The 27,313-nt window shown below is 56.8% G+C and overlaps 2 protein-coding genes across 4 annotated transcripts in view; one reads left to right on the top strand and one right to left on the bottom strand.

Annotated features, from left to right (window-relative positions):
• Positions 1-9,147, top strand: part of ZHX3 (zinc fingers and homeoboxes 3) — a 102,488-nt gene extending 93,341 nt beyond the window's left edge. For both annotated transcript variants that reach the window (XM_039227160.1, XM_039227159.1), the window contains exons 3-4: positions 2,411-5,419; positions 6,344-9,147. In XM_039227160.1, coding sequence (XP_039083091.1) covers positions 2,563-5,419; positions 6,344-6,354 — 2,868 coding nt within the window. In that variant the 5' untranslated portion in view covers positions 2,411-2,562 and the 3' untranslated portion in view covers positions 6,355-9,147. The remainder of the gene's footprint in view (positions 1-2,410; positions 5,420-6,343) is intronic.
• Positions 9,148-17,261: 8,114 nt separating this feature from the next.
• Positions 17,262-27,313, bottom strand: part of PLCG1 (phospholipase C gamma 1) — a 37,304-nt gene continuing 27,252 nt past the window's right edge. Inside the window, exons 15-33 of one of the 2 annotated variants that reach the window (XM_039227067.1) lie at positions 27,102-27,224; positions 26,916-27,017; positions 26,649-26,836; positions 26,211-26,411; positions 26,017-26,136; positions 25,748-25,928; positions 24,791-24,868; positions 23,957-24,060; positions 23,643-23,739; positions 23,304-23,373; positions 22,678-22,835; positions 21,249-21,345; positions 20,884-21,108; positions 20,656-20,804; positions 19,753-19,867; positions 19,487-19,648; positions 19,283-19,371; positions 19,001-19,188; positions 17,262-18,821 (exon numbers count right to left, since the gene is read on the bottom strand). In XM_039227067.1, coding sequence (XP_039082998.1) covers positions 18,779-18,821; positions 19,001-19,188; positions 19,283-19,371; positions 19,487-19,648; positions 19,753-19,867; positions 20,656-20,804; positions 20,884-21,108; positions 21,249-21,345; positions 22,678-22,835; positions 23,304-23,373; positions 23,643-23,739; positions 23,957-24,060; positions 24,791-24,868; positions 25,748-25,928; positions 26,017-26,136; positions 26,211-26,411; positions 26,649-26,836; positions 26,916-27,017; positions 27,102-27,224 — 2,490 coding nt within the window. In that variant the 3' untranslated portion in view covers positions 17,262-18,778. The remainder of the gene's footprint in view (positions 18,822-19,000; positions 19,189-19,282; positions 19,372-19,486; positions 19,649-19,752; positions 19,868-20,655; positions 20,805-20,883; positions 21,109-21,248; positions 21,346-22,677; positions 22,836-23,303; positions 23,374-23,642; positions 23,740-23,956; positions 24,061-24,790; positions 24,869-25,747; positions 25,929-26,016; positions 26,137-26,210; positions 26,412-26,648; positions 26,837-26,915; positions 27,018-27,101; positions 27,225-27,313) is intronic. The other variant, XM_039227068.1, reaches the window with a different exon arrangement.

The raw sequence follows: 27,313 nt of genomic DNA, 5'->3' as shown, positions 1-27,313 counted from the left end.
TTAGAAATGTTGATACTTGTTGAGCTGGTAAACCCATTTCTGTGCCTTTAGCCTCGGGAAATAATTTGATAGAGGAAATATATCCTGTCTATGCCCAGAGGTCATTTCACTGTCACCTGTGACAGTGGGACACTGGAAGCCTGTCCAGTAGCAAGAGGAGTGTGATTAAGTTCATAGTGGGATGTTATTAGGCAACTATTAAATAATATCATTATGAAGTTTAATGAAAATGTTGATGATGAAATCTTCAATTAAAAAAAACACAGGGCACCTGGGTGGCTCAGTTGGTTGAGTGTCCGACTCTTGATTTTGGCTCAGGTCATGATCTTGTGGTTTGTGGGTTTGAGCCCTGCCTCAGGCTCTGTGCTGACAGTGTGGAGCCTGCTTGGGATTCTCTCTCTCTCTTCCTTCCCCCACTTGTGCTGTCTCTGTCTCTCTAAAAATAAATGAGAAAAAAAAAAAAAAAAAAAAGAAACCTAAGTATGTGTCTTGTCTAGCTAAAATATGTGTAAGACATTTGGGCTAGGTGGAAGGGTATACAGCGTTACAGGTAGTTGTAGTTTTATCCATTTTATTTAATACTGATATTTTATCTTAAATGTCAATTTTAAGATATTTTACCTAGGTAGCAACTAAAAATTTAATTTACAAGATATGTGCATAATATTTCCGATCTGTGGGGGAAGTGGTAGCAAGTGGCTAGGTCTGGTGTGCTTATTCTTATCCTGCCCAACTGTTTTTTTAAAAGGAATTATTTTTTATCATCATGATCATCAGGGTTAGACTTACAGAAAAATAGTTTGCTGTATTTAAGAACTTTGTTGCAGGATTCTCGCACAGAGAGTCATGACACGGAGGCTTTTCTTTCCAGGAAGTAACTTTATTCGTGCCAACACCGCTCAGTTGGGTTCGTACCCAAAGAACTGAGCGGCCCACATCACACGGCATAGTTTTTTATACGTTTTCTTTTTTTCTTTGTCTCCCATATATGGTAGCACACATAAACATGCAGTCTGATTAAGTTGTCTCAGTTTACGAGGTTATGGGGAATGTAGGTACCTAGGCGCCTATGTAGGTGACCTTGAAGTCTTCTCTTTTTCTCTCTCTTTGGGGAGGGGTGCCTACCACAACTTGAGTAGAGATATTTTGTCACTTTACATTTTCATATTAAATCCAAATACTGATGATAAGGTGATTTTGGAATTAGAATTACTGTTATTTTAGTCACCAGTATTACAGTTTGCTAAAAGAAAGGTAATGATGATTATGTTGCTATTATGTTAATAATAGGGGTCCCAGAAACACTTTTCTCATGGCATCTGATGAAACAATTATAATAATTTTACATGTAAATCAGTCATCCTAACATTTGAAACAAATTTCATTAAAAAAATTTTTTTAAGTTTATTTATTTAGAGACAGAGTGAGCAGGAGAGGGGCAGAGGGGGGTGGGGAGAGAGGATCTCAAGCAGGCTTTGCACTGTCAGCCTGAAGCCCGCTGTAGGACTTGAACTCACAAACCGTGAGATCATGACCTGAGCCGAAACCAAGAGTAAGATGCTTAATGGATTGAGCCACCCAGGTGCCCCTGAAACAAATTCCAAATGGATCAAAGATGTTAAAGTTTTTTTCTTTTAAAGAACAATAAAGGCACCAAAGGAAATAGAAAGGTAAGTAAGCACGATGCTGGGTCACATATAGTGTGTACACCCAAGGTGATGCCACAGTCCGAGCTCCTGCACCGCACAGTGGGTCCGTGGCTCCCCTGACATCCGACCTTTGGCTTCGGCGGAGGGGCCGCAGTCCGGGGTATGGCCGGTAGCCAGGAGGTGCTCTGTGTTCCGTGGCCTGGACCGGGTGTGATGGGGCAGCAGGCAGGGAAAGGCTGCAGAGGGAGGCCCGGCTCCTGTGGCAGCCGCAGCCCTGCACCCACTTTGCACGCCGTGGCTGACTTGGCCTCTGGGCCCGGCTTGGGGGAGGCAGAGGTGGTGTCTTGTTGTCGTATGTGGGAAGGCTGTGAAAAGAAAAACCCTTGTTGGCCCAAACATTTAAACAAGAATTACACTAGGATGTTTTGTTCTCACTCTGACACGGTCAGAATTAATTTGGACATCCGAAAGAGGATTATTTTGTTGTTGTTTGGCTTTTGAATCTGCGTAACTTAATACAACAACACAGAGGGAAATACAAAACGAAATGCATGGCTTAAGTCTGTCAGATGGTACTGGAACATCCCCAGGGTGTTCTTAAGGGCACGATTTTGTTAGTGTTTGGGGGGGCTTCACATTCACACTGCTGGTGACCTTCCTGTGGAAAGGCCCTGGCGATGGGAGCAGCAATGTGTGGGCATCTGAGAAGTGCACGGCCCACGCCCGAGAGATCGTAATCACCATTTTCTCTTCCTCCTCAGGTTTGGTAGGAAAAACTTGTGTTCTGCAAACAACTGAAAAAGCTGCCATCGGAAGCCATTTCTTTGGCCCTCATGGAGCAGCTGGAGCTTGCACAGTGAGGCCCTGGACGGGACGAGCTCTGCCCCGCTGATCAGCCAGAGCGGTGGTCGCCATGGCCAGCAAGAGGAAGTCCACCACCCCGTGCATGATCCCGGTGAAGGCGGTGGTGCTGCAGGAGGCCGGTGCGGAGGCCCAGCCCGCTGAGGCCTTGCCCGAGGGGCCCCAGCAGGAGCCGCCCCCCGACGTGCCCGCCGGCGGTAGCAGGGAGGTGACCCAAACGCCCAGCAGTACCGAGGGCGCCACGCTGGCCAACGGGCACCGAAGCACTTTGGATGGCTATTCCTATTCCTGCAGATACTGTGACTTCAGATCCCAGGACATAACCCAGTTTGTGGGACATATGAACTCAGAGCACACAGACTTTAACAAGGACCCAACTTTTATATGCACTGAATGCAGTTTTCTGGCAAAAACTCCTGAGGGGCTCTCTCTGCACAATGCCAAGTGTCACTCGGGGGAAGCCAGCTTTGTGTGGAATGTGGCCAAGCCAGACAATCATGTGGTCGTGGAGCAGAGTGTCCCCGAGAGCACCTGCACTCCTGACATCTCGAGTGAGCCCAGCGCTGAAGGGGCTGACGGACAGGCTGAAATCATCATTACCAAAACCCCAATCATGAAGATAATGAAAGGCAAAGCTGAAGCCAAAAAAATTCACACGCTCAAGGAGAACATCCCCAGTCAGCCTGTCGGGGACGCAGCCTTACCAAACCCGTCGGCCGGGGAGACCGAGGCGAAGGAGGGGGACCGTTCCCTTGTCGACGGGGCGGTCCCAGTCGGTCAGCCGGCCACAAGCTCGGCAAAAGGGCCGCACGCGGCCAACGGGCCCCCGATGGGAGCGGTGCCGGTGCTGCCGGCCGGCCTCGCCCAGTTCCTCCCCCTGCAGCAGCCGCCCCCTGGGCGCGCCCAGCACCACCACCACCAGCCGCCACCGCCCACATCCAAGTCACTCCCCAAGGTGATGATCCCCCTGAGCAGCATCCCCACCTACAACGCGGCCATGGACTCCAACAGCTTTCTGAAGAACTCGTTCCACAAGTTCCCCTACCCAACCAAAGCCGAGCTCTGCTATCTGACTGTGGTCACCAAGTATCCGGAGGAGCAGCTCAAGATCTGGTTCACGGCCCAGAGGCTGAAGCAGGGCATCAGCTGGTCCCCTGAGGAGATTGAGGACGCCCGGAAGAAGATGTTCAATACAGTCATTCAGTCCGTGCCCCAGCCCACCATCACCGTCCTCAACACGCCCCTGGTTGCCAACGCTGGCGGCGTCCAGCACCTCATCCAGGCCGCCCTCCCGGGCCACGTGGTGGGGCAGCCGGAGGGCACGGCGGGCGGCCTGCTGGTCACTCAGCCGCTGATGGCCAACGGGCTGCAGGCGCCTGGCGCGTCCCTGCCGCCGGCGGTCACGTCCGTCCCCAAGCCGCCCGCCGTGGCACCCATCAACACGGTGTGCTCCAGCACGACGTCGGCCGTGAAGGTGGTGAACGCGGCGCAGTCGCTGCTCACGGCGTGCCCCAGCATCACCTCCCAAGCCTTCCTCGACGCCAGCATCTACAAAAACAAGAAGTCTCACGAGCAGCTGTCGGCTCTGAAAGGAAGCTTCTGTCGGAATCAGTTCCCAGGCCAGAGCGAGGTGGAGCATCTGACCAAAGTGACGGGCCTCAGTACCCGAGAGGTGCGCAAGTGGTTCAGCGACCGCAGGTACCACTGCCGGAACCTGAAGGGCTCCAGGCCCGTGTTGCCCGGCGACCAGGGCCCTGTCGTCCTTGACCCCGGGCCAGACGTGCCCTTCACCCCAGTGGCCAAGGCCCCTGAGGGGCCCTGCATCCCGCCGGCAGCCACCCTGGCCGCCCCACCTTCCGCCAGACGGCAGGCCTGGCACCAGACCCCCGACTTCACGCCGACCAGGTACAAGGAGCGAGCCCCCGAGCAGCTCAGAGCCCTGGAGAGCAGTTTTGCACAAAACCCCCTTCCTCCCGACGAGGAGCTGGACCGCCTGCGGACTGAAACCAAGATGACCCGGAGGGAGATTGACAGCTGGTTCTCGGAGAGACGCAAGAAAGTGAGTGCCGAGGACACCAAGAGGGCCGATGAGGGCGCCACTCCAGAGGAGGCGGCGGCTGCCGAGGACGAGGATGAGGCCTGTGACCTGAGGGTCCCCGGTGGAGACGGCTCCCCAGAAGGGGCCGGCGGCCACACGCTGGCCGAGCGCAAGGTCAGCCCCATCAAAATCAACCTCAAGAACCTGCGAGTCACTGAAGCCAACGGCAAGGGCGAGCTCCCGGGGCTGGGCGCCTGCGAGCCCGGGGATGGTGGGCCCGGGCCGGGGGAGCTGGCCGAGCAGCCCCCGGGCAAGGCGAGCTGCAAGAAGACGGCCCAGCAGCGGCACCTGCTGCGGCAGCTCTTCGTGCAGACGCGGTGGCCCAGCAACCAGGACTACGACTCCATCATGGCGCAGACGGGGCTGCCGCGGCCCGAGGTGGTGCGCTGGTTCGGGGACAGCAGGTACGCCCTGAAGAACGGCCAGCTCAAGTGGTACGAGGACTACAAGCGGGGCAACTTCCCCCCGGGGCTGCTGGTCGTCGCCCCCGGCAGCCGGGAGCTGCTGCAGGACTACTACCTGAGGCACCAGACGCTGTTGGAGCGGGACCTGCAGAGCCTGTGCGACAAGACCCACATGAGCTCCCAGCAGGTCAAGCAGTGGTTCGCTGAGAAGATGGGCGAGGAGACCCGCGCCGCGGCGGACACCGGCGGCGAGGACCAGGGCGCCGGCGAGCCCGCAGTGGTTCACAGAGGGACGGGTGACGCGTACTCGGAGGTGTCGGAGAACAGTGAGTCGTGGGAGCCTGGCGCCCCTGGGGCCAGCTTGGAGCCCTCTGACGCGCCAAGTCCCCAGGCTGGACTGGAGCTGGGTAAGGAGGGCCCCCCACCGCCCCTGCCCCGGGAGTGCGGGCCGTCCTCCTGGGGAGGGGACGTCTGCTGTCTCTGTGGCTGTCCCGCAGCCGGGGCTGCTTCCCGGGCACCTGGCGGCAGGAGCCATCGGCACATGATGAGAATCTGACACAGGGTGGAGAGTTGGTTTTTCATTTTGTTTCACGTTTCTCTCAACCTGTGCAGGGGGTGGGACCACAGCTAACCTATGAGGGTGCCAGCTTTTCTAGACATTTCTTAGCAGTCGGAGAATAGGTCAAAGCACCGTCTTGAGTCCAGCAGAGCCACCAGCCCTGCATAGGAGAGAGCAGTGGGGCTGTTGACAAAATTCAGCTCACGCTGGCGAGCAGAAGAGGGGCTTTAATTGTCCTTAGAGATGTGAAATGCTTCTTTCAATTTTTTTTTAATGATGAATGCCCTGTAATTTGTTATTTCTGTTGTTCTTTCTAATTTGAAGTAATGAAAGTCATCTTCCCCCTTGTGCAATCAAAAGCCTCCATTTTGTTCCTCAGTTTCTCTGGATCATATCTCTGGTATTAGTACTTGAAAGAAAGCTTGAGATGATTTTATTGAAGATAGTTGTGTAGCTACAGACAAGTCATGTTGTTGATACTGGGTCCTGACCCCTGTGTCCCCAGCCTCTCCGTTCCTTCCCCACCTTTTTTCATTTGTCTCTGTAGAGGCCTTATCACAGTATGGCCAGGAAGTGATGAAACTTAGGTCTTCACAGGAGGCTGTGGAAACCAAGAAAGTGTCGGGGCGGGGTGGGGGGGAGGCTGGCAGGAGGGCATTGCTCACGGTGGGAAGAGGTCCCTGCCGCCAGCGGTAGCACCCGGCACAGCGTGGATCAGGCTGCCTTGGGGGCTGTACAAGTGACGGCTGACAGGCATGTGTTTTCTCCTCAGAGACAGACTGAATTTGAACTGATTACACTGAAGGACTGGCCAGTCTGGGATGCCGCCTGCCACGTGAAAGGGCCCAACCCGACTCTCCGCTGCCACATGCTGATCCATGCCCGCCACAGGGCACGCACGAGAGCTTCTGGAGGCCTCGCCGCCAGCCCAGGGCCCGCCGCCACCGAGCGAGCCAACGGGGAGAGCAGGGTCCTTGTCAGTTCTTCCTCCCACAGTGTAGGACCTTTCCTTTGCCTTCCAGTGGATAAAATAGTTCAGATTTCATATTCATAGACACGAATCAAGTTTTTAACATAAATCCGCCTATACACATTTAATAAAACGTCAGATTGTAAACACTTTCATTACATAGAAACTTTGGTTAGCAAGCAGTACGTTGTCATCTACATCATCTCTGCACATGCCCCGTGTCTGTTCTCTGGAGATCCCTGGGGCCATGCGTCCCCTCGGCGGTGGGCAGGGGGCACGCACACACTCAGAGGTGCAACTGGGCACTCCTCCACGAGGGCAGGGCCTTTGAAGAGGTCTCTGCCGTCACGCCGGGCTTGCGTCACCCTGCGGGATGACGATCCGGGCAGAAGCGCCGGTCCCTGCAGTTTGAACAGGGACCCCGTGTGTGATGGTGCGCGCGTCCCGGTCGTAAGTCCTTACGGCCCTTCTCCTTTCTCAAGGGCGTCGGAAGCATGGAGCAGAACTTTTCAGTTATCAGATCAACTAGAGAAACATCTGTTGTCAAGCCTGACGTACTGACCTCTGTGCCCACGGTTTTGTTTTTGTTTTTAATCTGAATGTGTTGAGCAGAGGGAAATTGAGAAAAGTGGGGCTGAAAGTGGAAGGGCGCGGCCCCGGCAGGTAGCTTTGGCCGCTGTGGTTTTTAGAGCCCTTGACCCACACTTGCTTCAAGGCTGCCTTTGGTTTGGGAAGGAAGACTTGCACTCGGCCAGTAGTGAGGGTGAGAGCTGACGGGATCCGGGGGCTCGGGAGTTCTCAGAGCTGAGGTGGGCCTGGACGTGGGGGCTCCTGGCAGGACGCCCAGAGTACTCGTGGCCCCCACGCCAAGGGCCTGGCTGGGTGCCCGACATTGCTGGATGGGTCCTCATGACGATGTGCTTCAAGCTCGGCATTTCTGCTCCAAACTTGGAAACAAGATCTCTGTCTACTTTAGCCTAATCTTCCTATCCATTTGTTTTTGTTTTTGTTTTTTGAGAAAATCACAGGAAAAGGTGCTTTTGAAACACTGGGAAACTTGCTTACAAAGCTGTACTACATGGTAAATCCTTATTTCCCCAAGACTGGCTGCTCGGAGAGCAGCGGATGGAGGGTGAGGCAGACAGACGTCCGGTCACATGCGCTTCTCACCTTCTGGGGACCACCTGCTTCCCAAAGCACCAAGACCTCAGGAGCATGCTCCTCCCGGGCCCAGGCTGGGTGAGCGGCAGGGCCTTTGGGCAAGAAATCCTGGTGGTGGGTGAGGTGCCATCCTTCTCCCCAGCCCCGCCCGGGAACTGAACTGGGTAGGGCACCATGCTGGCTTGGCTCCAAGGAGATGGTGAAGATGGTAGTGGCACCTCTGCCTTCCGGGAGAGGGGCTTTCTTTGCAAACCAAAAGCCCTTGACCCCTGTTCTTCTAAAGTGTCTTCCTTTCCTCTCCGGGCGCTGTAGGGACCACCTCTTAGTTGTTAACATGTGAGTACTTGGCAAGTTTTGTCCCCCACCCCCCCCACCCCGTTTGTATCCTTTCCATTTGAGTGCCGAGCTCTTTAGCCCCAAAGGCCTGTTTGCAGAATTGCCAAGAGTGGTGAGTGCTTCTTCCTTCAGAGAACAGACAGCTGGGATTTTCCCTTTAGTGTTTATGTACCTGCAGATTAATTTATATATACATATAGATACAGGACGAATACTCACTTTATACTTTACTCAGAAGATGTACATCTGAGGTGTGCACTTGAGGAACCTAGTGGCATGTGGGTGCTGGGGAAAGTAGCCTGTGTTGAAGGCAGCGCTGGGACCCCTGGTGCAGCTGGGGTGGCCCAGCCGGAAGCCACGAGAGAGTGTGAGATGCCACCCTGCAGGCCTTGCTCCCAGGGTCCTGCACGTACTGGCTGGAGGGGTGTGTCTTTAGAGGGTTTTCTTGGTTATTTAATGTGTGTTCGTATTTCATTTACAACTCAAACAGCAGAGCAGAAAATGAATTACATGGTAGACAAGTTGGTGCAGGACATAGGGACCCAGCCTCGGCACCAGCCTGTCTTTGAAAGGTGGGAACGCTACCGTGCTGCCGCCTGGGCATGGTTTCCTCACAGATGCTTGCTCTCCCCGCGGCGGGGCCTCCCCGCGCACGACAGGACCGCCCAGGTAAGGAGCCCCGCAGGCCGGACGGCCCCTCCTCCTCCCTGTGCTCTTGGACCAGAGTGGATAGTGGGGTTGGAGCCTCAGACCATGAAAGGTGAAGGCGAGAGACGCCCCATGGGACGTCGCAACAGGTGCACACGACTTTGGGCGCTCGGGGAACACCGCCAGCCCGGCTCGCGGAAATGTGCTGGCCCGGAATCGGAACTGCACCCCGTGCATGGGGACGTGGCACTGCAGCTGTCGGCCCCCTGTCCTGCTGTGAGACAAATCACTGCGGTTTTGCACACCACCTGAGGGCGTCTGTGATGTCGCCTCCAGTAGGAAGGCAGCCTGTGGGCTGCAGGGCTGAGAAGCGGGACAGGGTTTCATAAGGTGACGCGTCTTTCTTCTCCCTACGCACCTGGGCTTGTCAGAGCTAGTAAAATCTTTCGGTGTTTCTTGTTGCTCGTCTTGCACGTTTGGTTTATTATATTTTTTACATGGGGTTGTAGATCCAGTTTTAATAGGTGAAATTAGATCATTGTGATCAGAGAAATCTGGATTTATGATATATATACTTGGCATATTTAAAAAAATTTTTTTTAGTGTTTATTTTTTGAGAGAGAAACAGAATACAAGTGTGACAGGGACAGAGAGAGAGACAGAATCTGAAGCAGGCTCCAGGCTCTGAGCTGTCAGCACAGAGCCGGACGCGGGGCTCAAACCCACAAATCATGAGATTATGACCTGAGCCGAAGTCAGAGGCTTAACCGACTGAGCCACCCTGGTGCCCCCACCTTACGTATTTTACTTATTTTAATTCTCGACTATTAAGGAGCTCTTTGATTTGAGAGGAGTGTTCCCATTTTCCAGAGCCAAGGGTTCCAGAAAGAGCACTGGATGGCCGGTTGGCCTTCGGCGTTTGGTAGCACCGTGTGACTTGGAGCTCCTGGCTTGGCCAAGTGACTAGCAGGTGTGCAGGTGACCAAAGCATGGGGGACCTGAGGCCCTGCGCCCTGCTTGCGGGAAGGACAGGTGCAGGAGCTGGGCAGAGTGCTGTACAGACCCCGACGTCCCAGCTGACCATGGCAGGCTGACCCACCAGGACGTTTCTGCATGTCCTCCAGGCTGAGATGTCACTCTTGTCCTGCACAGGCCCTGTGTTACCTGTCTCTCCCCTCTGGCTCTGGGACATCTGTGCCAGGCCAGCTGCCATGGGGGTGGGCATCAGCCTTTCTGCCGGGTGCTTGCCTTGTCCGCGCCCCCTCCCCGGCGGCCTGCCTGTGCTGCCCCGTGTCGGGCCCTGTGGCCTCGTGCCCGCCTGTTCTCTTCTGGCGCCGAGATCCTTGGATGGGAGCAGTCTGGTCAGTTTAAACATCACAGCCCAAGTGGGTAAAGGCACTTTGTAGGGGAAGAGAACCAGCCAAACCAAACTTGGAATTTGGGCTTTTTCTCACCCTCCCCCCTTTCCTTGCTCAGAGTTTACTCGGGGTAGGTTATTGATCTGACCCACCTTTTGTATTAAGTTTAAACTTCCCTTTATCTCCTGTAAGTACAAGGCTCAGTTGTCAGCTGGAGAAAACAGATCCCGTAGACGGGCTAGGGTCCACACTGCTAACTCCAGGGCAGAGCCGGCAGCAGCCCGGGTCAGGACGCAAACAGGGCTGGGCTCTGCTCGCTCCCGCCTGGAGCCCCGACCCCCGGCCTCCCAACTTGCTGCCCTTGCTGAGGAGCACAGGCCCACCCGGCCTTCCTGGCCTCACCTTGGGGGACGTCTCCACGCGGCTTGGGGAGCGCCTGGCACCTGAGAAAGCAGGGAGTGGGGAGCCCGGGCTTTCTTCTAAATGGACCACTCCCCAAGCCTGGCTTCGATCGAGGTGACTGTCATGCTGTTTCTCTGGCCACTTAGAACAGCCAGGCTGTGCGACAGCAGGGCTGAGGAGACAAGGCAACTTCTCAGCAAAGTGATGGGTTTTGATTTGGGCCAAGTGCCTGGGCAGAGGTGACGATCATGGGTGCCACCCAGCCCTGTCCCACACGGAATGGCAAGGCCTCGGTTTGAGTGTGTCCCGGCCTCAGTCTGTGTTGCGTTCCTGGCACCGGCTCGTCCTGGGAAGGCAGTTCTCAGAACCACCCGGCACGTGCATGCGGGGGTGTGAAGTAGAGGGCCCCAGGGGGGCATCCAGAGTCTGCTTGTCTGTTCTTCAGTGCTGAGCGCACTTGTGAAGACTGAGGCCGCTAACCTGGCCTCTTCTTTCAACGGGGTCCTAGTCCTTCACCAGCCTGGAGACCGGACAGCCTGGATCCAGCAGGAAGCAACCATTCTAACTGCCGAAGTCTGGAGCAGGGGCAGAAACCCGATGCCTGGCACAGACCGGGCAGGCCCTGGTCGCCCTATGGACAAGGGTGGGAGCGAGCACCTGCTGCCTTGATTTTGAAAAATGCTGTCTTTGGTTTGCAGGACCGCCAGGATCCACAAAGGGCATACGGCTACTGCTTTGCTGTCGCCAGCCCCAAGGCTTCCGCAGCCCCCAGAGCCTGGCTCTTGTGGCTGTTCAGGCTGGAGCCAGAGGGAGGGGTACGCATGGCGAGCAAGGCCCTTGGGGGGGGGGGGGACAGGGGTGGCCGTCTTCTCTCCTGCTGTCAGCTGGGGCAGGTGGCAAGCCAGGGTACTGGAAGGGGTCTGAGCGTCTGCCTGCCGCTAGGGCTCCTCTGGAGCCCGGCCCTGCTGTGTGTGCACCCCGAGCACTGGAATGTTGACGAATAGCTTTTCCTGGCTAATGCTTTGTGACTGCTGTTCTTTGCACGATAAAGGGGTGACTTGAAAGTATTTGGAAGAAGTATTCGGCTGGAGCCGAAGGCGAACTGTCCAGAGTAAAGGCTGTATGGAGTCCCTGAATATAGAAAGCTACAAGTGCATGGTCTTTCCGAGGAGTCAAACCCCAGAGTAGATGCATGGGTGGAGGGTAAGAATCTACCCGCGTGGTAGCTGTTCTCTCATTTGTGGTGAAAGGGAAAGACTGTCACTCACCCTTGGTTCCTGCCCACATAGTGGCGTCATTCTTGCAGTTTGCTTTAAGTGCTGGCAGGGTGGGAGTCCCAGGCCAAGAGGAGCTGGCTGGAGGGGGCGCCGGGCCGCCCTCAGCATGGGCCCAGCATGGCCCTCGGGCCAGGGGAGAAAGGGTGGCCCGTGCAGTGGCGTTCCTGCGGCACTCGGGGGCCACCATGTCGCTCAGCTGTGTCGGGAAAACCTGCCCGTGCCATAATTGTTAGTACGAAGAAAACACGCCAACCTTCCCCTCTCCCCTGCCGGCCGCTGTCCACCGGAAGTTAACTGAGCACAGTGTTTGCGGAAGTCAGGGAGGTTGCCAGAGCTGCAGGGTCCTGCCTGAGGGCGCGGGCTCCTGGTTTTCTACCACCCGTTTACCTTGTCTTCGGAGCAACGGGAGGCCCTGGGAATGGCTGGTGAGCAGTCGGCTTTAGCGCGCCTCCTGTCTCCCAGAGAGACGGCTCAAAGACGTGACCATCTTGGTGCTAAGAGACAAGTGCCCTGTCTGGCCAGCGGCAAACTGCAACTACACTGAACTGTACCAGAGGATCCCCTCCCTGCGGTGGCCAGGTGTGAGACCGGCCCAGGGGGGCGTGCGCTGTCGGTCAGGCCTGGGTCAAACGGGAGTTCTTTATCCAGGGTGAGTGTTCTTAACAGAAAGACGTAAATTGCCTTTGGACAGTGGCTGTGCCGAGGTCGAGTGGGCTGCCTTCTCTGGGCTGTGTCTCCAGGCCTCACGCGGTCCCCTGTGGGGATGCTGCTATTTCTAAGATGCAAATTGCACATTTCCTAGATTTTGTATCTGGGGATTTGGATAAGGGAGGGAGCAGGGCCAAACTGCTTATACAATTTGATACTGGGCCGAAATGGTACTTCAGATCTTTTGATTGTTACTAAATAAAAACGTAAATATATTTCACATCTGCTGACTTTATTTTGTGGGGTAGCTTTCAGAAAAACTAAGAACATCTCACGTGTGCTGACTTATTCAGTGGGCAAGCCGGACCTTAAGCTTGGATGGATGAGCAAGGCCATTAGCCTCAGCCCGCTTCAGGAAAGTTCTCGTCTGTTTTCCATGCTGCTGCGTCCACGGGACTGGCTTCTGTGTGACAGAACTGTGATTTTTAGAATTACTCTAAATAGACAAAAGGCACAGGAGTGAGACTTGGCAGTCATCAGGTGTCTTGTGAGAGGGCCCTGGGAAGTCCTTTTCTTGTCCCTTCCTCCCTCCCCACTGCCCATGACGAGAAGTGCTCAGAAGCAGAGCATTTTCCTTTTTGCTGAGGAGGGGTTGTCGAATATATTGCTTAAGGACCTGGAAGCCTTAAAGGAACAGGATTACAAGCCTAATTTCTGGGGCACCTGGCTGGCTAGGTTGGTGGAGCATGCAACTCTTGATCTTGGGGTTGTGAGTTCGAGCCCTACCTTGGGTGGTAAAAATTACTTTTAAAAATCTTTAAAAAAAATTAAAAAAGCCAGTTTCTAAAATTCAGAGCACTTGAATCTTGTTGGGGTGACCCTGAGGGCCTGTGACAGGAAAAAGGGAGCTCAGGTATAAAATCACCTGGGGCAGAGACACACCAAGGCCGGCCAGTGATTCTGGCCCCGGGTGGACACCAGGACCTGGAGTTGGCTCCAGGCCAACGAAGTCTTGGGAAAACAGCTTTGTGTTGACTGTAAAGCAAGTCCTTGGAAGCAAGAGCAGCCTGGTGCGGGAGGCCTGAAAACCAAGCAGCTGAAGCCCGGGGTGAGTACAGACTCGGGCAGGGGCTTCCTGGGACACAACCGCGGACGGAGGTGGCAGTAGCAGCCTCCTGGGGTTGCTGAGCTTCCTGGGGGCGGTGGCAGTGGCCTCCGGGCAGGAGTCCCCTGGCGACCATCAGAGAAAGGCCCAAGGAGGATTCTCCAGTGGAGACGGGGCGTGATCCCTTTAACAGAGGTGAGGAGGTAGGACCTTATTTTGTTCCGTGAGCTAGTGTGGTGGGATAACCAGATCCTGCTTATAGTGGTTCTCCCCTTCTAAACAGAAACGGTGAGAGAGGATGGGCTCAAACCTAAAGACAAGGGAGGTTTTGTTTTGTTTTTTGTTATCTTAGGGAGCAAGAGAGCATGGGCAGGGGAGGGACACAGAGAGAGAGAGGGAGACAAAGAATCTGAAGCAGGCTCCAGGCTCTGAGCTGTCAGCACAGAGCCCGACACGGGGCTCGAACCCACAAACCGTGAGATCATGACCTGAGCCGAAGTCAGACGCTTAACCGACTGAGCCACCCAGGCGCCCCCAAGACAAGTGAGTTTTTAAGCGGCCCCAGCCTCCAGGTGGGGATGTCCCTGGGAGGGGGGGAGGGGGGAGGGTGTCTTGTGTGCTTGGCACCACAGACCTTATTAATGGCACTGTCCTTAACTGGAGTCAGAAACTGCTCCTGTCTTCCCCTCTTAGAGGGGTTCTCGCCCTGACTACTCTTTCTGCAGGGGCTTTAGAAAGCTGCTGACCTTGCAGGTAGCGCTGTGTGCACGTGTGCACTGGGTGAGAAGTCCAGGCCTGCCACTTTGAGCAGTCTGCTTGTCCCTGGCGTGCCAGCCAGCCAGGAGAGGGGACTCCCCCTGCAGGGAGCCAGTCCACTTTTTGTCTTTGCCTCTGGTACCACGGACTTCCCTCTTTGTGGCCCTCTGTGGTTTCTTCTGCCCACATTTGTGGGTCTCAACCCTGACTTTCCACTCAGTTCACCTGGGGAAGCTTTTGAAAAATACTTAGGTGCTTTAGGCACTGGTATTTTTTTTTTTTTTGATGTTTATGTTTTGATGTTTTGATGATTTTTTTTAATGTTTATTTATTTCTAGGAGAGAGAGAGAGACAGTGTGAGCAGGGGAGGGCCAGAGAGAGAGGGAGACAGAATCCGAAGACAGGCTCCAGGCTCTGAGCTAGCGGTCAGCAGAGCCCAACACGGGGCTCGAATCCACGAACCGCCGAGATCATGACCTAAGTGAAAGTCGGACGCTTAACCGACTAAGCCACCCAGGCACCCGGCACTGGTATTTTTTAGAAGCTTCCCAGGCGATGCATAACCCAGTGGGCAGAAGCTCATGCCTCCAAGCTGTCGCACCACAGGAACGTGGCCCGCACGCGTGGCGAGGCAACTACCCACCCTAGGCCGAGACAGTCAGTCTCCAGTGAGGGTCTCCCATCACCCCCAGCCTTTTGTGGGGCCTCCTGGGTCGATTAATGAGCTCAGGTCTGTACGGAGAAAACGGAGATGAAACTGATCTGTGCATTTGCAGGACTCAGAGCTGTCATGTTCTCCGCCAGGAAGAAAGATCAAGGCATTTGCAGTGAAAGGCAAAGGTAGTGCAGCACGGGAGCCCTGGAGACACACGTGCCTCAGGCCCACGAAGCTGCCTTAGGGACGCCACACACAGAAAAGACACTTGCTCAGTAAATGGAGGTTCATCCTGATTAAAATAAAAATCGTCAACACGAAAAAGCCAAGGATGTCCTGTGAGGACAGGCAGACTCTAACGGAAAGGCCACAACTCTTCCTCCACACATTAGAAAAGCTCTCTCCTGGCCACAAGAATCGGGAGCAAGAAAACCCTTTTCAGGGAAGTTCAGGTCAATGGGAAAATGACCATCCTTCTGAGTAGAACAGAGAAGCCCTAGGGAGAAAGCCCCAGGGGGGCCAGCAAGACCAGGAGCAGTGGGTGCTCTGATACTGGCTGTTGTATCTAGTTCAGTGGATGAAGGGAAGTATTTTAAACTGATCCCAGCTCTCCAAGTGGGTGGTGCTCAGGGAACTAGAATGAACGAGGACTTGCCCTCAATCTGTCAACTTGGGAATTGTTAGGTCTTTGGTCTGACTTGTCATATAGAAAAGGGATGCTGGGAACCTGTAACTTTTTTTTTTTTTTTTTTGAGAGATTGAAAGGGTGCAAGTGAGCGAGGGGGCAGAGAGAAGCGGGGCTCCCCCAGGGCTCGTGTTTTACCAGAAGCAGAGCTCGAGCTCACTAGTGGGCCTCAAACTCATGAACTGTGAGATCATGACCTGAGCCAAAGTCCGATGCTTAACAACTGAGCCACCCAGATGCCCCTCAGAACCTGTAACTCTTAATCAGCCTTGGACTTGACTAAAAATCCTGCTCTTTCCCCACATTGTTTGGTCTATGAATTATCACACCAGCAATGTACTAATAATTACCATTTTAAGAACCAACTGATTACGCTTACCTGCATCTTTTCAGGATCCTTGGGCTGACTTTCTAGGCCTGTCCCCATCCACCCACCAGGCAGGCAGCTGTGTGTGTGGCATCCTTCTTGACCTGCATCAGTGCAGACCACCAGGAAAACAGCTGCGGGAAGGTAAGGGCTGGGCCTTTTCATCCACGTCTGGGCAAAGATTTGGTCGCAAGTTATCGAGGTAACCAGAGTGGCACCTGGCAACCTTTCTTTCAAAAGCTGCTGTTCTTTGAAAGGAGAGGCTTCTGTGAACTGGGGAAGGGCTCCGGCTGCATCCCGCTCACCACCAGGGCTGGCGGGCTGCTCTCCCCCAACATCCCCTCTGCAGGTGAGCTGGAGGAAAGGGTCTTCTCACCCTGCTTTGTAGCCCAGAGGAGGGAGGAGAGTTTGACCAGGGAAGTTGCCAAAAACTCCCTGCCTGCCTCTCCTGCACAATAACCACCTGGCAAGTTGTCTTCCTGGAGCCCATGAAAGAGCACCCAAGTTAAAGGGACGTGGGGACCATCGTGTGGCTGGCAGCTCTTAAGAGGCCAAACGAGCGCAGTGGGCTTGCGTGTGCCGGCTGCGCGGAGGGGCGCCCTCATGCCCACGGGCCTGGACCCCTGCGTGGGGCTGCCTTCCCAACCTTCCCGTCTCCTTTCCAGGGTCTTTTCACCAACTAAATGGAAGCAGCCAGCGGCACAGTGGCCGTCCCCTCGCCTACGCACAGCACAGACCCGTCCTTAACCTTCTTGTGTTCCTAAGGACCGCACACGGCATCGTCTTTGCCTTCAAACAAGAACCACCGACCAGAACAGGCTTTGCTGCTGCTGCTGCTCCTCCCACCCCCGGCCTGTTCCTGACGGCCTTACCGTGCGCAGCACAGCTGTCCCCACGTGTGGGCTGGTCGCCGGCCCCTCCCTGAGGCCCTGCTCCAAGGCTGCCTCCAAAGGTGAGGAGCGGGGAGAGTCACTAACTTTGTTACAATACTACTGAGAAGAAAAATAATACGGCTGTTCTTTTCAAAAGGAAAGCTTTTCCAATAAAATTTACGACTTTTGTTAATATTTCAATTATAAACCAAACACTGGCAGCCATACGTAGCTATGTTTGCCATGGACAGGACTGCAAGGTCGTACTTGCAAAGACAGCTTCAGAATTAGTTTAAATAAACCAATACATTTTCTCAGAAATTGTATAATTTCTTTTGGTTTACAATTCATGATATGGGAAGTTTAATATAACGTTAAATAATTTACCTTCTACCCTAAAAGTAAACTATAGAAAACTGAATCACTATTAGGATTGAATAATAACAAGGCTTTAACGGCTCAGTGGTTTTTCTTAAGAGTATATAAATATATAAATCTTGAAAAGGTAACACTGTTAGTTGAGCTGTAAAATCCATAAAAATAACAGTTCTGCCACAGTGCACAGACCAGTTCATTCGTTTTGCTTCCCCCACCCCCCAGCCAAGCAGCTTTCCGGTTAGAAGTGGAAGACAGAGAAAATCATACATCCTATGTGAAATAATGAACATCGTAGGAAACAGGGTGTGCAAAAAATAACCTTTAAAATTCCATACTCCAACATCACAGATGCCCAGTAAGGACTTTCACTGGTTTAATGAATACTCGGGCTAATCTCCACGTCTTCCCACAGTGCGGTCTGCAGACTCAGAGCCCAGGTCTTCTGCTGCAACGGGGAGAGTGGTCTTCAGCCTGGAACAGGACGGGGGTGGGGGGGGAGGGGGTCCCCTGGCCGGCCTGCTGAAGGGCGCCTCGAAGAAGGACCTGCCAGTTGTGTGGCACTGCCTGAATGTCCTGGGGAGAATCCCCGGCGTGGCCTGCGGCACGCTCCTCCCTTCTGGCCGTGCCAGCGCCCGTCTCCAACAAAGGCCTCAAGTCCACCGGCCTTGCTGTCAGACCTTCTGCCGCCCGGTGCCCTCTGCGGAGAAGTGAGGCGTGCCCTCCTGGACAAGGTGGCAGGAGTTGTTGCTGTGCTCGGCCAGCACCGGTGAGCAGGTCGGGACTCCAGGCTCACGTCCGGAGTGTCAACCTTGGGCTGCCCCCCGGCTTCGGGCAGCAGGCAGGTGGTGCAGCCCAGAGCAGGGCATCCAGGTTCCCCTCATCCTCCCACGGTCCTGAGGGGCTGCTGTCCCCATTCCAGCGGCACCCTGGGCCACCTCAGGCCCCTCACACAGTGGCCCGCAGGGCGAGCCTCCCTGGCCCACAGCAGCCTGGGCCGCCCGATGCTGCTATTTCTGACACGGTCCCCTGTATCCTGAGGGCTGGGCTGTGGTCCCAGCCACGGGCAGCATGCCCTTGTGCTGTGTCCTCCTCCTCGAGCAGGCAGGTCCTGTGCTCCTCTGCCCTGGCTCCAGGGCCAAACCACGGGGGCATCTACCCCCACCCCTGCCCGGCTGGGGGTTTAAAGCTACAGGACAATGTAAACTTGGGTTTGTTTCTCTGGCCCCGTGAGGCTGCTGCTCCTCCTCAGGAAGGTCAGCGGTTCCTCAGAGCCTCCTGTGCCACAGGCTGAGGCAGCCACGGTCCTGGCCCCACAGATGGAAAGCTCCATCTCCAGAAGTCAGGATGAGAGGTGTGTGCTTAATTAATTCGAGACAAAGTACAGTGTTTGCCTTCACCCAGAGCTGGGGCCTGGAGGCCCCGGACAGTAATACAACTCCTTAATGGCTTGGTTTCATCTAGCAGTCACTGCTGGAATCCAGGCTCCAGGGCCAGGAAGGCTGCCACGACAGGCCACGTCTCAAGAACCCAGCTCACGGCCCTCCATGAGGTGTGCGGCACCTGCTGCTCTCAACGAGGCTGGCGCACAACTAGAGGCGGTTGTCCCCGTTGACCCGAGTCCTTCGTGGGGCCCTGGACACAAGAAGAGAGTGTCCTTACCGGCGGTAGAGCCTCAGAGCGCAGTGGGACAGCCCGGAGCCAGACAATTATAACTTCCACCCACCCAGGAGGCACGAGAAGGACCCAGAAGGGGCAGCAAGCACTTCTTCCCGTCTTTCGCACCCCTCGTCACCCACCCTCCAGCCCCTCACCTTCGTTCCCGACTGTCAAAATGGTCTGCCAGATGCTCCTGGGAGATGCGAAAGTCCTCAAAGGGCTGCTGGTAGCGGGCTTCGAAGGAGCCCTCCCGGGCCCGGCCATGAAACAGCTGCCCGGAGGCATCGGAGCCCCGTTCCCGCAGAGACAGACTACTGAAGGGACTGACGTCACCGTTCTCCTGCTTCCACAAGGGCCGTGCACAAGGGGTCAGTGCGACTCCTGGGCCTCGTGAGGCTGCCACCCGGCTCCTCCCCAGCCCCCTTCCTCGTGGTTACCTTGGCAGGGAAAACCTCAATCTTGATGAGCAGGGAGGCCAGCTCCAGGTCCTCACTGTAGTTGTTCTTCAAAGGCACGGCTCTGTATCCTGGAAGGAGGAAGGCCTGGCCCTCAGCCCAGGACGGAGCCAAGCAGGGGGCCTGGCCACCCTCCCCAGGCCCCCAGGCTAGCTCCCAGGCACCGTCTCTAGGAAGCGTCCTCACCTGCCTTCAAGCCTTTAACCGGGAAAGTGGCCTGAGCCAGGAAGTTCTGGTCACTGAACATGTCCTCCTCATACACCACAAAGCGCAGGAAGGCGAATTCTGGGTTACTGATCTGGAAGTGGAAGGGCTTGGCGGGCCACACAGGGTTCAGTCCATTGTCCACTGCAAAAGTCAGGGCAGAAGGCCTCAGGCCACCACCAAGAGAGAACAGGGTCACCGGTGCGGAGGGGCCTGCAGGGTGTGGTGCGTGGGGAAGGCAGACCTACCCACAAACTCTGTCTTCTGCTTGACGCTGTCATACTCCGCTCCAGCCACCTCAATCTCCACAAAAGGACAGACAATGCCCCGGCCATTCTTCGGCAGGTGCCGGGCCCCCAGCACCTGGAAGGCAGGCAGAGATGGGCGAGGGGCTGTCCTTGCCTCTCCCTCCTAGTCCTCACTGTGCAGTGGAGGCAGTGCGCCCTCTGCTGGGCCCCAAAGTCACGGCCCACTGAGTGGCTCATGGCATCAGGGCCCTGAGCGCAGTGGTATTTGAAAAAGCTTCAGACAAACTTTTCACGGGAGTTTCTGCAATTTACTTCATCAAACCCATGTCTGTTTCAATATGAAAATCTTTTAAGTTACCTTCTCACAATGTAAAAAAAATCGAAATCTCAGGAAGCAGCACACGCTCACCTTGTGCTATCCTTTCCCTCCTTCAAAACTGCTCAGCCCCACCAACCGGCACCCCACAGCTTCTCACCAGGGGGCGTCAAGTGCTCAGGGATTGTTCTAAGAGGTGGGGACAGGGGCCAGTCTCCCTCAAGCCCCATTCCAGTAAGTGCCATCCCACTGGCTCCTGCGGACAGTGCACCACGGGCACTAGTTTCCTGTCCTGCCAGGCAGCGGCTACCCGTGGCCTCCCTGGACAGCCTGACGCTTTAGTGCCAAGAACCGGCTACATTTAGCCCACCTGCCTGGGACTTTCGCCACCCTAGGCCCAGCCCCACTGCGGAGACTTGCAGCTGCCTTCCCACCTCAGAGGATGGTCACACCTTCCTCGTGCTCAGAAACCAGTCCAGTGCCCTCTCTGCAGTCATACTAATCAGCACCCCATCCTTGACTCCAGAAACGAGCCCCAGCAGAGCAACCCCCACCCACCCTGAAGCCCTCAGGTGAGCACCACCCACCTCAATGCAGATGGCATAGGGCTCCAGGCCTCGGAGGCTGCTCTTGTCAAAGGGATCAAAGGCCTCATCCCGCATGGTGCTCGGCTGCAGCACGTAGCCACAGTGGCCACCAGCCATGAACAGGGCCTGGTTCATCTGCATAGGCTTGTCTGGAAGAGCCGAGGTACAGTGGGCTCCAGCCCGACGCCCCGCCAGAGCCTCTCCCCACCCCACGGGGCCCCTCCTCACCTGGGGTCTGGAAGTTGAGAGCTACAAGCTGACTGCCACAGATCCACATGGGCAAGGGGTCATAATTGGAGGAGTCCAGCCTCTGGCCCTTGGGGTAGATGCGGGAGAGCTGCAGCCGGTTGTACTGGAGAAACTTCTTGCCTTTGGCCTTGTTCACGTATTTCTCAGCCTTGGTTTCCGGGAAGGATGACATGTCCCGGTAGCAGGCACGTTCTGTGCCAATCTCTGGGCCAAACAGAGAGAATGCTTAGAGCCCACCCCCTTGGGCAGCTCCCCCACCCCAATACAAAAGGACGAAATGCTCCCCCCCTTCCACCTGCCAGGGAAGGTGCCCAAACACACCCCACGGGGCCCTAGGCCCTTACTCTCTTCATCAAAGGGAACAGGCCGACAGTAGACAACCAGCTCGGAGAGCTCCAGGGCGATCTTCTTCCTTCGCTCCATCATCTTCCCCTCCGTGAGCTGGTGACACACACACGTGGCCTGGAGCCCCACACGGAAGGACCCCTCTGCCAGCCTCAGGCATACCTACGCTGCAGGTGCTCTCTGGGTCCTGCCCTGTCTCCCGAATCTTCCCGACCCCACTGGGCAGTAAACGCCAGAATCCTCCTTCCTCTTCTCTGACCCCGAGGCTACACTAGTCCTCCTAAAACTCTTAGAGGCTGTGTCCTGGTCACCCATGCCCGAGTGATAGTACAGGGCCCCGGGGTTGGCTGCACTCTCTGGTGATGCTCTGTGACTGTCAGGTACCTAGCCTCCCTTAAGTAAGGTAACCTCCTGTGACTTGAGTGGGGACTCAGGTCTCTGGCTCAGTCTTCGGTGCTGAGGAGGCTCCTCCCACCTCGATGCCTAATAGCCTCGAGGCCTCAGATGCTGTCATGCCTGACGCAGCCACCTGCCCACCACAGCGACTCTCAAGTGCACCTCATCCTGTCCTCATACCTCCGGAGGCCCACTTTCTTCATCAAGAGTTCCTATGCTCACACTCTTACTTCCTCTTTCAGCCCAGACCCCAGAATACATCCCCTCAACCAGCCAGTCTGCCAGTAAAGTCCTCAGCACCTTGTGTTCTCTGTGAGGCTCACAGGCGCCCATCCTCCAAAGCAGCCACAGACCTGTTCTGTCGCCCTCCACGCACACTCACACAGGAATGGCCATCACACAAAATTCCCTTAACCCCTGTGAATACTTCCTGCTCTCCGCTCCCCCAGGCTCCTCCCGGCTGGCTCCTCCCCAGCCAGCGTCAATCCTGCCCAGGCTCCAGCCCCACGGAGGCTGTGCTTGGCGCTCCACACTCCGCAGTACCCACCACCATGGTTCCAGCTAGTGACACCAGGGCCGCTTGCTGCTGCCAAAACCACGGGCACTTTCAGGTTCCTATCGTGCCCACTGGTACCGCTGCAGCCCTCACACATCAGATACCACCCATGCCTGGCCACCTCCAGCCTCTCGGGCCCGCCCTCCCTGGCTCCTCCTGCCACCGACACCCTCCAAAGTTAAACCCGCTCCACGCCACCCACCCCTCCCAAGCCTCTGGGGACCCTCTCCTGCTTCCAGCACAGGACTCCTCTTGCCTCGGCCCGTGTGTCCCAACTGCCGACCAGGCAGGCAGATCCACGGGGTGGCCCGTGGCCACTATCTCCCTCTCCGCCTAGAACGAGCTGCACGGCCTGCAGTGTGCACGCTGTTTCCTCCAGGCCCCGGCCCGGAGGCAGGCCTGGCACTGCAGGCGTCACCCCCAACAGGCTCACATGCTGCCCACCTGCACCCCTGCGTCCCACAGATGCCCCTCACCCTGGCGTCTGCCGTCTGGGCCACTTCTCGGATCTTCTTCACCCAGTCCTGCAGCTCCTCCTGTGAGTCAGCAGCGACATCCAGGGACCAGTGTGCCACAGAAACCATGCTGATGGAGAACACGAAGAGCCGGTTGTTCTTGCCCTCGGGACGGATGGCTGGGAGAGCAGGAGAACAGTACTTGGAAAGATGTCTCTGTCCCCCAGCCCAGGTGCTGGCTCGGAGCCCCTTACCACCTGCCCTCCTCCCTATGGGTCGTGAGGGAGGTGAGGCTGTGCTGCCAGGAGAGGCGGCCAGGGCTCAAACCTCGGTCTGTCTCACGTGCCCCACCCTGTCTGCAAGCCACCGTCACACCTTGTGCCCCAGCCTCCAAGGACTGTGGAGGTCAGCTAGCCTTCCATGTCACCCACGGTGCCTGACTCTGGCTGAGCACGCAAGGGGTCAAAGCTGGAGGTGAGGAAAGGAGCCTGGGGAGTCAGAGAGCATCCAAGCACAGGGAGAGCTCAGAGTGAGGGCAGCCTCTGGGGGGGCCAGCCACTGGCTTCTTCCCACAGAACACACAGGGAGCCACAAAGGAGAGCCTGACCCTAAGGAACAGTGGGCTGGAGAAAGGGGCGGGGGCTCACCAATCTGACAAGCTGGCACATCCAAGACCCCCCGGAGCAAGTCCCCCAAGGGGCTGTTCTCGTCCAAGTGCTGTGGAAAGCAAAGCCCATGGTCGTTAGCACATCTGCTACATACGTGCGCAGAAAGGGACGTCTGTGTGCATGTGACAGACACCTCTCACAAGCACACGCATGACAACACAAACAGCACGTGTACTGGAAACCACGGACCCCACGGGTGTGACAGGACTGCAGGTGACTGGTGGCTGTACATGCACAGGTACATCCGACATTGCACGTGACAGGCATACACACAAGAGCCTGGGGATGGGGACTCTGCCCCACTGACACGGCTCTCACCTCCCTCTCAGGCTCCAGGGCCGCGGGGCTGACCATCTCTTCCACGTAGTTTGACGGAAACCACAGCTGCTTCTTCCCACCATAGTCCCCCCGCCACCTGTGGAAGTCACAGTGTGCTGACCCCAGCAGCCACCCCGAACTCCCACAGGGAGGGTACCCCTCGTCAGGGGCCCCGCACCTAACCAGGCTGCGGGAACACCACTGGGCGCACATACGTGAGACGGACACACCACCACAGCACAGTGGCCAGCGCACACGGGGCCCTCGCCTCCCAGCCCGCCATGGCCGCCACAGGCTCTGGGGACCGGGCTCACCAGCCACCTTCTTGCTTCTCCACATTCTGGATGATGGCACTCTTCGTGAAAGTCAGCTCATCCTCTCTCTGGGCCTTGTAGTCAAAGAGTGCTTTGACCGCACACTGCAAAAGGTGGACCACTGGTTAGAGCGGGAAGCCCATCCTCGCCATCAGCCCTACAGGAGGCTCCAGGACACACGTGACCCAGAACCTCTGCCATGGAGGCTCCTCAGGGCGCGTGCGGAACACTGCAAGCCCCCACCTGGGCCGCAGCGAGATCCTCGACTCTGCCCCCAGGAGCCAGGGCTGACAGGCTAGGAGTGTCTGCAGGTGCCCCAGTGCCTCCCCCAGGACCTGAAAGCTTATGGGCATGACGGGGACCCCATCATTCCTCATCTGGAAAGTAGGAGAAAGAACCTTCTCCCAGCCTCCCTGGCTGCTGAAGGGCAGAGCACAGCTCCTCACTCCTTAGAGAAAAAAGAAAGGTCCTTTCTGAGGGATCTGCACGTAGTGAGAGAGTGAGTAGCAAAGAACAAAGTGTCTTGGCCACTGTGGCCTACCCCTACCCTGCTGCCACCCGGGGAGCAAACAGGACTTACCCCAGGGAGCAGTCTGGAGGGGTCAGTGCTGACCCCCAGGAACAGGGACTGGGAGAGGGGTCAGCCCCAGGAGAGCTGTGGTCAGACACCAACCACACATCTCTCACAAGCTCTAAGGACTTGGGAAACCACAAACACCACTTCTCCACAACGACCACAGATGCACCCCACTCCCCGCCCCCTGTAGAGAAATAGAAGCCCTGAGCAGCCAGGAGCCTCTCTAGCTTCCTGCGCCCAGAGGCCCGAGGCTGTACCTTGAAAGTCGGCATAGGATTCGCCTCCACGTAGAAGCCAGGGTTGCGGCCCTCATACAGGGCCCCGTAGTCTGGCTCCTGGAAAGAGGACCGAGCGGTACACATGAACACCCGGAGCGGGCAGGGCTGCTGGCTTCCCCGTGCCCCTGTCGCTGCGGCAGGCCTCCACATGGCCTTCCTCACCAGGGCAGGTCGGGCCCCTCCCCTGGCACCCGGTGCCCCAGCAACTCGGACGTGAGCAGGCACAGCTTCACCATTCCCTCTCTCCATGTTAACCCCTGAGGCCCACCCCACGGTTCAGAAACCTCTCCGTTCCCGAAGGCCCCAAAGCGCTGCTGCAGAATTCCACGGGAGCCACGCACTCAACATCCTTTTGAGTGTGGGGCAGGGGCGCCCCACGCTGCCTATCCACCAAGCCCGGCCCCGGGCTCCAGGATCCACAGTCCTCTCCCTGGTCACCTGTGCTCGCCAATGCCAAGTCTCAAGCAGGCCTCCCGTCCTAGGCACCTTCCTTCAGTCCAAGTCCTGAGCCCTCCCCATCCCCGTGCCATCCGTGCAGCCTCTACCTCACTTGTCTCACTCCCGTGCCTCCGCCTTCTGCAGCCAACTCCCCCGCCCTGGTGACGTCCGGTCCACACCTGCTGGGTAAGCCTCTGGCCTTGAGCCTACATCTCCCTGCGTGAGCTCCAGGACCTCCTTACCCCACACCCCAGCTCGCAGGGGCTCCCTGCTCAAACACCTTCACCTAACGCATGCCAGTCCTCGCAGACACATCCTTGTGGAGGACATTCCCTCTGGGACACCGCACTCACACTGTGGCCCCAGCTGGGCAGGGTGACCCTCCTGGGAGCTTCATCCCTGGCTTCTGTGACCCACACACAGACAGTCCCGCCACCGCCCAGCAGCTAGCCCAGGGTCACCCTGCCCACCACGCCCCTGCAAGCACCGGGCCCTCACAGCTGTGCCGATCTTCTCCAGTGCCTCCTCGTTGATGGGATAGCGCAGCTTCATTTTGCGGTACAGCGGATGCTTCTCATAGTAGCTGATGAGGTCCACGAGGCTATCGAACTCTGAGTTGCCCAGGACCACCGTCTGGCCCTCCTGCTGGACGCGGCAATGCTTGATCTTGCCCTCGGCCCTTAACACAACAGCCGCACGGGTCAGGGCAGCCCAGACTCAGGCGCAGCCCCACATCACCTACAGTGCCCAGAGGCCACACCCCTCACCGGAAGGAGATGGCGTAGGAGTTGGGCTCATTCCGTTTCCTCACCAGGAAGGCCCCATCCCGGGGGACACGCATCAGCATGTGCTCAGCCTGAGCTCTGGTCAGGCTGGCATGGTACCACCTGAAGACAGGCCAAAGTTAAGCCCTGGTCATCGCCACTCAGGTGCCCCACCCAGCCCTCGGCCCCTCCCTCACTCTTTGCTCTCGTGGGCATTGGTCTGCGGGACAGGCTCTGAGAGGCGCATCTCAAATTCGTTGCAGCGTAGGGGCACCTGCTGGTAGTGCGTGATGAGGTCATAGAGCGAGTCAAAGACCAGGTTGTCTGTCAAGAAGAACTTGGGGGCCCCAGCGTCCTGCCGAGAGTGGATCCGGCAGTGCTGGACTTTCCCATTCCGCCTGGGGGAAGACAGGGAGGCAGTGAGGAGCAGGTCAGGACCAAGCGAGGTGCCTAAGCTGTTCAGGTGCAGGGTGGCCCTGAAGGAGGGCTTCAAAGCACCCTGAGAAGTATATGTGTGTGTGTGCGTGTGAGGAGATCGCGTTCCATGGGGGAGCCTGTGGCAGAGACCAACCATAGACTGTGGTGGTGTCCGGGAGGTGCTGCACTGGAGTGTACACGCGCCAGGAGTAGGTTACCAGAAAGAGAGGGTATAGTCGCCCACGAAGGTCTCGCTCTCTCGCACGAGGAAGGAGCCATCAGGGGCCCCGGTCTCGATGCAGTACTCCGTGAGCAGGCGCTCGGCTATGTGCCGCCCATCCCGTCCTGCCCCGAGCTTCCCGTGGAACCACTTCTCACTGGAGTGCAGCTCTGTGCTGCCACTGGCCTGTGGGGGGAGGGCGACAGCAAAGACACTCGGTGACTCTGACCCCGGCCCAGCCCCCAGCCCTGGGCTGGCCCCTCACCTCCTTGGGCTCCTCCTCATCTTCATTGCCCTGGTCATTGCTGGTCTCCTCAGAGTAGTAGATCTTGCTGCTGGTCAGGACAAAGTAGTGGGGATACCACTCCTGGGAGAGACAGAAGTGGGGCCCATGAGCGGAGGCCTTCTCCCACGGTTGCCCTCCCCATGCTTGGCCCGACCTGGCCCTCACGTGGTTCACAGGGTCCTCCAGGTAGAGGATGCCGTTCTTGATGGAGTTGCTGATATCGTTCTCTGAGTACATCACTGACGTAGGCACCTCCTCATAGGCACTGCCCTCTGCCAGCTTCTTGTGCTATGGGGACAGGCCAGGACATGGCAGTGCCCCCCAGTCCCAGCGCCCCTCCTCCTCACCCAGGCCATAGGTGCTGGGAAGTGTGGGGG

Source organism: Hyaena hyaena, unplaced genomic scaffold (assembly GCF_003009895.1).
Source record: "Hyaena hyaena isolate Hyena2069 unplaced genomic scaffold, ASM300989v1 scaffold_25, whole genome shotgun sequence".
Lineage (NCBI taxonomy): Eukaryota > Metazoa > Chordata > Mammalia > Carnivora > Hyaenidae > Hyaena > Hyaena hyaena.
This window is presented reverse-complemented; position numbering and strand designations above follow the sequence as displayed.